Raw genomic sequence first — 12,002 nt, forward strand, 5'->3', positions numbered from 1 at the left:
CAAAATAATCACACAGAAACTATATTAATTAAATCACTGCTTAGCCCCTTAGCTCAAGCTTCTTATTGGCAAACTCTTACATATTAATTTAACCCATTTCTATTAATCTGTATATCAGTAAGTTCTCAGTGTCAGTCTCAGGTGGAGGATCCAGGACTTCTCTCTGACTCTGCCCTTCTTCCTCCCAGCATTCAGCCTAGTTTCCCTGCCTACCTAAGTTTTTCATTGCTATAGGTCCAAAACAGTTTCTTTATCATTAATGGTAATCATAACACACAGAGGGGACTCACACATCACCTCCCCTTTTCTGTTTAAATTAAAAGAAATGTTTTGACTTTAACATGGTAAAATTACATATAACAAAACAGGTATCAAGCAAGAATTATAGTTACAATATTTATATCTACATTATCTTTTATCATAACTAAAGAAAACTATAACTATAAATATCTATCTATTCTTCAACTTCATTAAAGACTCCAGAAGGATATAATATTACCTAAGTAAACAGGAAGTACTTTATAAGCAACTTTCAAAACTCTAGAATTGACAGAGACAACTCGTTGCCTGGACAGTCACCCAAAATTTTTCTGTACTATTGGAGCATCCATCTTTAGCCTATAGGCCTACAGTATCCAGCAGACTTTTCTATGAAGCAGAAAAATTTAAAGACAGTTTAGTCATTTTCTTCTGTATCATGAAGATTATCTTACAGACTCTTTCATGAAGCAGGATCCCCAAAGGATCATCTCACCTTTAGGCATGTTCAGCAATCATTTCTCTGCAGGTCTTGCATGTCCAGGCAAGGGCAGTTTCTTGCCCAAATGGCTAACCAACTCCATAAGGAGGTTCTTCAATGCCCATCTTCCTCTTGAAGTAGATTGGTGCTGTCAGGAGCAGATGTGTCTCATTGTCATAAAAAGTCCTAAATTCTTAAGATATTTAAATGACATATTCTGTAGATCTCTGAAAGATTTGAAGAATACCTAACTGAAATATATCTCTATACATCTAGAAAATCTAACTAACATGACTACAAACTTGACTATTATAGTTGATTACCTATTAACTATTAAAAATTAATTTCTTAATTATATATAGCATTTTAGAGAACTACCCAATCATAATATGTTAATCAAAAGCAGAAATATACATATAACAAAATTGACCTTAAATTTATATCCATAAACCAAGATACATACCAATGAAAATTATTTATATCTATATCATATCCCCCTTTAAATGTCAAAGAACATTTATATACAATATTTTGGAATATGGGCATAGTTTTGTTCATACTGCTTCCTGCTAATTGGAGGCACTATTAATCAGGTCTTTTAGAGTGTATCTTGTGTGCTAGGTTTATCTCAATCAGCAGTTGGGCAAACTAATTTTTGAGGGTGTTCTTGGCAACCTTTCAAGGGGACATGGTCTATCAAACCATATTGATCTAGAAACAATCCACAGGCTCTCATTTTCTCTGAAAATAAAAGAAAAACCTCTTTTCCAAAGCACCATATCCTTAGATACAAATTTTGAAATGAAGATACCTATATAATATACTTGCTGGTTTAGCTCAGCAGCCCATACAATGAAATGTTTCTCTGTACTTAGCTCATTCGCAGTTAAAAAATTCAAAAAAACACAATAGTATACAGACTATAGACTCTCTGTGAATTTTCCACTTTTACGTGGCTTATTTTTCTTTACTCCTTTTAATCTATGACTATCTGTATTCTGTCTCTTTAAAGACTTTTACCCCCTTTTTAAAAATCATTAACTTTATTTTATGACTCTCTATACTCTTTTTCTTCTTTCTCCTAAGCCTACGTGCATTTATCCAACACTGTGACCCATTTAGAGGTCTTTTGTGTTTGAATCTTTCCTATTGAGAATCTGTAATTCTTTACTGTTTAGGAGCACTTTTTATTTATTTATTTTATTTTATTTTTTTTGGGGGGAAGAACTTTCTTTAATTCAATGATATTTTTAAGCAAATGGGTCACAGGAAGTAAGGATTTTTAAATGATGTTTTATTAAATAAAATATGCCTAGCAATAACAATAAAATGCCCTTTAAAATAGTGTTCAAATATATATTCTCATGCTTACTTGTTTCTGCAAAGTAATTTTTTTTTTTTTTGATTTTTCGAGACAGGGTTTCTCTGTAGCTTTTTGGTTCCTGTCCTGGAACTAGCTCTTGTAGACCAGGCTGGCCTCGAACTCACAGAGATCCGCCTGCCTCTGCCTCCCAAGTGCTGGGATTAAAGGCGTGCGCCACCAGCGCCTGGCTTCTGCAAAGTAATTTAATGTGATAGTTTAGATGTGGGAAGTTTGATCTTTTAATCCCTTTTTCTTGACAGTCCTGTATGATACTGCTAGGCCTTCTCCTGGTCTACGATGTGTTCTTTGTCTTCATAACACCGTTCATCACAAAAGTAGGATCGCCTGTGCATTTTCAGTTCATGAGGAAACAATGCAAAAGATGAAATTCTTTAAAATCCATTTGTTTGCCTTGAGACAAGGTCTCTTCAGTATAGCCCTGGCCAGTAGAGAACTCTCTCTGTACAGCAGGCTGGCCTTGAACACTCGAGATCTGCCTGCCTCTAGATTAAAGGCATTTGTCACTGTAGCCCTCACTGCCACACATAGCTCCTCGCGTTTTTTGAGAGTTTACTTATTTTATGTGTCTTTGTGCCTCGAAAGACCAATTTCAAAGGCAAGTAAATTAAATTAAATTGAATTGAATTAAATTAAATTGAAATTCACTATGAGGCACACAATCTGTAGCACCAACAACGTCTGAAAAGAGTTACAGCTCTCTTCTCGAGGCTGGCGAGACGGCTCAAGGTTGGGAGCACCCACTGCTCCTGCAGAGGACCTGGGTTCCTACACCCACACAGGTGGCTTGCGGAAACCTGGAATTACAGTTCTGGGGAAAAAATGCTCTCTGCTGAGCTCCATGAGCCCCGGGCAAGCATAGGAGCACTTTTTAAAATGCTAAATGTGTCTTAAAAATTTAAGTTGCACCATTAGTAGGGGTAATATGGTACCATCTGTTTGCCTGCTTAGTATAAAACTTAAGCTGTGCTTTTATTATAATAAATACAGTTGTTCCTGCCTGTGGTCTGCACAGTTCAGCATGGTGGAGCCATTTGTGCCTCTGAGCTGCTTGTGCCTCTGAGCAACACACACTGCCCCACTTCTAGGCACACAATGAGTCCACATTTCCATCAAGCAAGCTATAGCACTTTATTCACAAACCCCATCGAAATGCTCTGTCTCCCACAAGAAATAGAGGTCACGGTAGCAGCATAGCCCAGAAAGTTGGCATTTTAAAACTGCCACTATTTTATGCTGTGGCTGCTGAGTCAGGAAAATCTCTCCTAAAGGAGCTGCAGCAAGCTACCAGCAAACATAAACAGCTGTGTTTAACTGTATATTTTTGTGTATAGACTATTTTATAAGCCTTTTTAGGTTTTACATGGATATAGTTGACCACGGTGGAGTGCCAATTGTAGGAGTAGAAGGCTACTTGTTTGTCCTGGCTTCCTGGCTAGCTTACACCAGAAATAACCACGCAGAAACTATAGTAATTAAAACACTGCTTGACCCATTAGTTCTAACTTTTTATTGGCTAACTCTTACATCTCAGTTTAACCCATTTATATTAATCTGTGTATTGCCACATGGCTGTGGCTTACCGGGAAAGATTTGTCTCTGGCAGATCCATGTTTTCTCTCCCTGACTCTGCTTTTCTTCCTCTCAGCATTTATTTATTTATTTATTTATTTAAAAAAAAATATGGAATGCTTCACGAATTTTCTTGTCATCCTTGCGCAGGGGCCATGCTAATCTTCTCTGTATCGTTCCAATTTTAGTATATGTGCTGCCGAAGCGAGCACTCCTCTCAGCATTTAGTTCTGTCTTATCCACCTACATAAGTTCTGCCTTGTCAACTAGGCTGAGGCAGTTTCTTTATTCATTAATCAATGAAAGCAGCATAAAAGACAGAAGGATGTCTTACACTACCTTTAAATATAATAAATATTTACTGACAATATTTGAGAATATGGGTGTAGTTATTCTCCAAACTACTTTCTGATGTTTGGGGGTGCTGTTAAATAGGTTTTTTATGGTATATCCTATGTTATATGTGTTAGGTTCATCTCATTCAGAAGTTGAGCAAAGTAATTTTTTGAGGGGTATTCAAGGTGACCTTCAGGGGCTCTTGATCCATCAAACCATATTAGTCTGGAAACAAACCATAAGTTTTTATCCTCTGTGGAAAGAAAAGAGCAATCTCTTTCCCAAAGCAACATATCTTTAGACTCAAATATTAAATTCAAGATAATATATATATATATATATATATATATATATATATATATATACTTACCTTATCAGTCCCTGGAGTCGAATGTCTCTCTGCAGTCAAAACATTCAAAGAAAATACAATAGTGTACATAATTCAGATGCGCTTTTTATATTCCATCTTTACATGGCTTGTTTTTATTTACTCCTATTAATCTATGACTGTCTATACTCTTTCTCTTTAAAGACTTTTTAAAAAAAACGATTTACTTCTTTAATAATTCTCTATACTTTTTTCTTCTCTCTTCCAAGCCTACATACATTTATCCAATACTGTGACCCATTTAGAGTTTGGTTTTTTTTTTTTTTATGGCTGAATATATCCCTATTGCATTATCTGTAATTCTTTAGTGTCTTGAAGACCTTTTAAAATGGTGATCAGCTTGGTCACAGCTGCTCTAGATGCTGGCTCCACCTCTCTCTAATTTTAAAATAGTGGAGGTTCCATTACTGACAGTTCTGGGGCTGCTAGGTAGGAGCTGCCCCCAGCACTTTAACTCTGAGAATGAGTGTGCAGCACATGGACCCATTTTTATCTGAGTAATAGCTAAATCTGCCATGCAAAACACTGCACTGCCTGGAAATATCTCTGTGTATGGTGGTGAGAATCTACCAATTTCTCCTGCCTGTGCATACCTAGTAGACCTGATCCCACCACCTGCCCAGGCAGGGAGTGCTGAGCTGTAGGCATAGTCTCCTGACCCCAAGTGGACACACAAACACCCAGGCCCACAAATGTCATTCAAATGCCTCATAGCCAGAGTTTGCACTGTCAGCATGACCCAAGAAGCTGCCTTTTAAAAAAGGCGTGGCTTTTTTCTGCTAACAGTAAATCAGGAAAACCTCCATTAAGGGAGCTTCGGCATGCCACCAGTTAAAAAAAAAATAAGGCTTAACTTTATTTTTCTGTGTCTAGAGTTCTTTTTCAAACTTTTTAAAAGGTTTTACATGGATTTAATCCACTGTGTTTGTGCACCAAATTGTAGGAAAGAGTGAGTCACTTATTGGTTCCCAGATGCTGAGCCCCGGAATAATCACACAGAAACTGTGTTGATTAAATAACTGCTTGGCCCATTAGCTCTAGCTTCTTATTGCCTAACTCTTACATATTAATTTAACCCATTTCTACGAATCTGTATAGTGCCTTGTGGCAGTGGCTTACCAGCAATATTTCAGCATTTCTCACTCTGAAAGTGGCTCCGTGGCATCTCTCTGACTCCGCCCTTCTTCTTTCCAGCATACAGCCTAGCTTTCCCTGCCTAGTTCTGTTTCTCCCTGTCATAGGCTCAAAGCAGTTCTTTATTCATTAACCAATAAAAGCAACACATAGACAGAAGGACTTCCCATGCCAGTAAAAGTCACAGGCATAAAGTAGATGAAATAATTTAAAGTTAAAAAAAGTTGGCAAGAAACAAGTCAAGCTAATGCCAGGCATTTATAAGAAAGAATAATTTTGACAGTGGTTTCTGTCCTGCCCAGTCCCAAAGCTATTCAATCCCAAAGAAATATACAAAGGTCTATATTAATTATAAGTTAGTTGCCCTATTACCTTAGGCTTTTTTATTAACTAATTCTTATGTCTTTTATTAGCCCATAATTCTTGTCTGTGTTAGCCACATGGATTGGTACCTTTATCAGTGAGGCATTCTCATCTTGCATCCTCTGTATCTAGGTGATGACTGCAGACTGAGCCTTTCCTCTTCCCAGAATTCTCCTGTTCTTGTCATCCTGTCTATGCTTCCTGTCTGGTCACTGACAAATCCGTGTTTTATTAAAATAATACAAGTGACAAATCTTCATAAAGTATAAGACCCACAGTAGAACAAATCCTTTCATGTGATTTATTTGGAAGTTGGGTTGTGGGCCTTCCAAAATAGCAAAGAGTTAAAACAACCAACAATACCATCTTTCTTTTTTCTTCCAAGACTTTGTACATTTTCAAACACAGGGTATCCTGTTTAGATTTTCTTCCATCTGGATCTGTCTTTACTAAGCATGTGTCACCTTTTCTGTCAGCATAGGAAAAACCCAAAACCCATCATGAAGCATATTGTCGGAGCTGATGGTAGTGGCTCAAGTCTGCAGGCTGAGTCTGGGAGACACCACTGTGAACCACGGCGTGTGGGGCAGACTGGAAGAACTCCAGAAACCTGACATGTGACTTCACTCATGGCATACTGGACTTTTCCAGGAGATGTATCTCTGTACTGCAGCAGATATGAAAAACACAAGACTAGGAAGCTGTATTTGACTACAGTGTGTGTGTGTGTGTGTGTGTGTGTGTGTGTGCATATGTGTGTTTAGAATCCATATTTGACTCCATTTTTAAGTGTTGAGAATTCTTTTTTGAAACTTTTTGAAGTCACAAGCAGAAATTCAGCTCCCATGTTGGAATACCATTTGTAGGTGGTATTTGCTTTCCAACTGCCATTTCCAAGAAACCACACTGAGGCTTATATTAATTATAAATGCTCTGTCGATAGCTAAGGTTTATTACTAACTAGCTCTTAGAACTTATATCAACCCTTTCCTATTAATCTTTGTGGAGCTACATAACTCATGGCTTTACCTGTCCTCCAGCATGTCTTGCTCTCTCTGTGTCTGCTCACCACTTCCCCTTTCTTCCTCTTAGTATTCTTAATTTGTATGCCCTGCTGATACTTCCTGCCTGGCCACCAGCCAGTCTATTATTTATTAACCAATGAGAGCAGTATATATTCACAGTGTACAGAAGGATTATTATACAGCATCCCCTTATCTGGCATCACAAGTGCAAAGCAATATACTCTGCATTTACATGGATTCTGAGATAAAAGTCAATTCTTCATGCTTGCTGTGTAAGCGTTATAACAATTGAAATATCTCCTCAGGAATGATTTATCCTTTTAAATAACAATGTATAAAACTTTCTGTGTTTGTAATTAGCTATACATTACCATAAGTCATACAAATGTACTATGAATCTACCACCACTCTCAAGCCTGAGATATAACCATCACTTCCTAAAGTATTTTCTTTCCCTGGTACTCAGTGGTATTTCTTTATATGATGGTGTCTTTCCTTGACCAGTTGTTTTCTATTACCTATTAAACTGACTAAAATTAAAGGCAGTGATAATTCTAAATACTAGTAAGAAAGTAGTAATAGAATACTTTTTTAAGGATTCTATGATAAACTTTTTGAAAATCACTAATGTGAATTCAAGACTAAATAAAAAATATGTTATAGGAATGTTGGCCAAGCTTGGAGTTCCTTTCATATCAATGAAAGAAAGTATATTCAGCAAGATCTGAAAGTTACTCAGAAAAAGGTGACATGACTGCAATCTAGTCTCACACACAAATTAAAAAAAAACCCTGAAATTCAGATAGTGTTTAAATTACAGACTGTTCGGTGGTACATAGGAATTTACTGATGGCAAGGACTCATACAAAACACTGTTATAATGACTAAATTGATGGCATTGTTAATGTGTACTTTTTCTCACAACTAGTTCATATGATGAAAAGAATTTTTACGGATAGTTTAATTGATCCATAAGATAAGCAAACTCTTTAGGAAGCAATGAAACTATACATTTTTGATGTTTATTTTGAAATATCGACAGAAGGTTAACTTAGTGTTACTTAAAATTTTCATAATCTCAGCATAGATTTATTATCTGTTATGATATAATCACACTTATCCTCTGAAAATTATCTGGGAAAATTATATATAAGTACAGTTTTTGAGGTAATATATACTGAACAAATAAATACATTATTGGTTCTTCTTATAATTTCAACATGCATCAACAACTCTTTTTTAATTAGAGAAGATAACAAAAAGGAAAAAGATTTAAAAGAAAAAAAACATATATTTTGACAATGCTGGCAAAATGACTTTGGGTGTTATCATGGCTTATATTAATTTATAGAGTTAATTTGTAGCAGAATCAATTCATCACTACTCAAAAGATTGCCATAGATTGTTGATAGACATTATTATTTCCAGTCATGTATTTTCACACTTTTACTCTTTTCTTTTCTTTCTTTTTTTTTTTTTTAAGAGCTCTGGTAAAGTTTTATTAAAGGAAAACTTTTTACTTTTCACCAGTCTGTTCTGGCATGCTTCTAATAATGTCAGAATCACCTGGGTCAATGATGGCCAGTGTGCATACTCTGTAGTATTTTCCACACGCTGTGCCCAACTCAATGTTATTGCCACTGTAGTGATGGACACCAGTTTTACCCAACATGGCATAGTATTCTATTTCAGATTTCCTTAAGGCGGGGCAGTTGTTGGCGAGGATCACCAATTTCGTTTTGCCCTGTCTTATCATCTTCAGAGTCTGTTTGTATCCCAGCACGTACTTCCCACTTTTCATAACAAGCTGGAGCCGAGAGTTGATCGACTCCAGAGACTTTTTCATCTTCTTTGCTGCCACCATCTTCCTGCCTTAGGTGCCGGACGGCCCCCAACCAAAACCAGCCGCGAAGATGGCCGGGGAACAAGAAAGCACTTTTACTCTTTTCTGTTTATGTAGTACGCAAACATGTACACAGTCATTACATTCTGATAGTCTTGGAAGTGAGAATATAATACTTGGCTATAAAACTCATTTATAAAATAGCTAGTCCACTCAGTACTCTCCTGATGTTTTCGATTTCCTACCATCAAAATTTCTGTGAAGCCAAGTTTATTACCACTTTATATGTTCTCCTCATTGTTTAGAATTATGCTTATCTGGGGCTGGAGAGATGGTTTAGTGGTTAAGAGCTCTAGCTGCTCTTTAAATGTTCTGAGTTAAAGTACCAGCAACCACATGGTGTTTCACTAGCATCTTTAATTGGATCTGGTGCCCTCTTCTAGCATTCAGGCATACATAATAAATTAACAAATCTTTAAAAAAGCAATTATGCTTATCTGTATTATCTTATTCTATCATTATAAGTTAATATGAGCATTATGTTATTATTCATTCTTATTTACCTTTTCTGTCTCAGTGCCTGGATTTAGATATAGAAAATAAATAATGTGTTTGGAACTGGTATACAAGACTTTCACTACTAAAATCACCAAGTGCACACACATACCCCTAAACAAAACACACAGAGACATATAAGTAGAAAGTGCTTTCACTTGGGATTCTTTGTCTACTGTTGCATTTCTGTGTTTAACTTTGACATGATAATTTTAGTTTTACCTTATTTTATTTTACTTCATCACTTATGGATGTTATCCCTTAGAAGCCTTTTCTTAACTAATAAGAGATATAATGGGAGTGAATCAAAGGGGAAAGAGAGGTGGGAGGAACTGGGAGGAATAGAGGAAAAAGAATCTGTAACTAGAATATATTGTATGAGAAAAGAATCTAACTTTAATAAAATAAAAAAAGAAAGTAATGACAGTAATGTATACATGTAAGAACATATTTTTATTTATTTATTTATTTATTTTTGTCATTAAAAGCGATAGTTTAATGTTTGTTTTGCATGATAATAAGATAATCCATCAGGTAAACAAAATCAAAAATTCCTTAGTGGAAGACATAAAGAAAAAATATGTGTTCTTTTTAATCTTTAAAATATAAGTGATGATAGCAACAACCCACAGATTATAAAAAGACAGCAGATACGATACATGTGGCTGATTCAGTTGAACCTCTTTTTTTATATAATTTTTTTTATTAAGAAAAGAAGAAAAAAAAACATAAACAAAAAACAAGTTTCCACCTCCTCCCAGCCTCCCACTTCCCTCCCCCTCCTCCCACCCTTCTCCCCCTCCCCCCACTCCTCTCCCCCTCCCTCTCCAGTCCACAGAGCAGTCCAGGTTCCCTGCCCTGTGGTAAGTCCTAGGTCCTCCCCCCTCCGTCCATATCTAGGAAGGTGAACATCCAAACTGGCTAGGCTTCCACAGAGCCGGCACATTAAGTAGGATCAAAACCCCGTGCCATTGTCCTTGGCGTCTCATCAGCCCTCATTGTTCGCCATGTTCAGAGAGTCCGGTTTTATCCCATGCTTTTTCGGTCACAGTCCAGCTGGCCTTGGTGAGCTCCCAGTAGATCAGCTCCACTGTCTCAGTGGGTGGGTGCACGCCTCGTGGTCCCGACTTCTTTGCTCATGTTCTCCCTCCTTCTGCTCCTCATTGGGACCTTGGGAGTTCAGTCCAGTGCTCATGTGTGGAGCACGGAACCACAATTCTTAGTTAAGGGAACCACTTTAGGGTGAGCAAGAGATTTGACCCTAGAGGGGCTCCCAAGTGCCCAACATGAGGTTCCCAGTTAGTTCCTTGGGCAGCTGAGGATTGGGAACCTGAAATGACCCTATCCTAGAGCAATACTGACGAATATCTTGCATATCATCATAGAACCTTCATCTGGTGATGGATAGAGATAGAGACAGAGACCCGCACAAGAACATATTTTTAAATGGAACTTCCTAATTCGTTAGATCAAAATGGAATATTAAGAAAAGTTAATTGCCAGAAACACAGAGATGCAGATTCAAATATTAGCATAAGTCAATTTAAGTGTTGATTAAATAACAAGAATAATTTCCATATTTAACCCTCATTTTCCAAATCAGTAAAACTGGCATCATGTCATTTGCTTCACAGTATTGCTTTTTGAATTTAATGAGGTGGAATTTATCATTATTTAAATAATTAGTGTTGGTGTTACCTATGGTGAGTATTACAAAGAACAACAATCAATAAGAGAATGGCTGTTTGCTTATGATGATGTTTATGCTTGATTATTATAGGTGTTTAAAATACTAGTAAATGTTATTTTGAAAATATCATGTTTGTACTGGTGCTTCATTGTATAATTGTTACAAGTAAGATCCATGTTTCAGAGGTGAAGTTAAAGTGTTTTAAATGAACATTATTCAACAATGGAATAATAGGATTAGAGAGAGACAAGACTTTCTTCGACAGAAATGCTATCAAAGTGACAGAGGAGAAAGAACTGTGGAAAGTGTAGAGAATGTCAGAGATAAGGGAGACAGATGGCTTTACTAACTGGAAGAAAAAGCAATGAAAAGTTACTAATAAAAATAATTACTAACAGATTCACTTATTTGAAAAGATTCCTTTACAATTAACTCCTTTTTAGTGAATCAAGCAACTACATTTTCTGTGGAATCTTATCAATGGGCACTTGATTTTAAGAAAGATAATTTTTTTGAAGATGTTAATGATAACTGGGATATATACAACAGAGTCACCTTTGGTTCCTCATTATTCCATTTATTGATGTACAAAATACAATTGAACTACTTGTTGTGAATATTCAATAAGGCCTTCAATGGAAGAACATATTTTTCTTTTCTCATATTCTGGCACCATGGCTGTTTGAAGAAATGTTAGTTCTCACAGAATTATGCTGACAAACTTGTTGTACTGTGAAAACCACTTTCCTTTAAGTAATTTCCATATCATATATGTCATGACATTGGATATCTTATTTCCTGAAAGGCTGAAAATGTACATAAGTTACTTGCCCTCTCCTTTTATATAAATAATGGAGGTCTTTAAAATGTATCCATACACACATAATATAGTTTTATTGTTCTTGAACTACTTGTCAAAAATATAGTATTTCTTCAGTCCTTTCTACCTTTTCAACTTTCCATTGAACATTTTTCT

General features: G+C 36.3%; 1 protein-coding gene and 1 non-coding gene across 2 annotated transcripts; both read right to left on the reverse strand.

Moving 5' to 3' along the window:
- Window positions 1–3,797: 3,797 nt before the first annotated feature.
- On the reverse strand, window positions 3,798–3,904 carry LOC121465437. The gene has a single exon (XR_005976659.1). It is a non-coding gene; the product is annotated as a U6 spliceosomal RNA (small nuclear RNA).
- A 4,522-nt stretch (window positions 3,905–8,426) lies between these two features.
- On the reverse strand, window positions 8,427–8,819 carry LOC121465421 (60S ribosomal protein L30-like). The gene has a single exon (XM_041678666.1). The coding sequence runs from the start codon at window positions 8,800–8,802 to the stop codon at window positions 8,455–8,457; it is 348 nt and encodes a 115-aa protein (XP_041534600.1). The 5' UTR covers window positions 8,803–8,819; the 3' UTR covers window positions 8,427–8,454.
- Window positions 8,820–12,002: the final 3,183 nt, after the last annotated feature.

Source organism: Microtus oregoni, unplaced genomic scaffold, assembly GCF_018167655.1.
Source record: "Microtus oregoni isolate MIOR12 unplaced genomic scaffold, Mior012 000030F_ref0000283, whole genome shotgun sequence".
NCBI lineage: Eukaryota > Metazoa > Chordata > Mammalia > Rodentia > Cricetidae > Microtus > Microtus oregoni.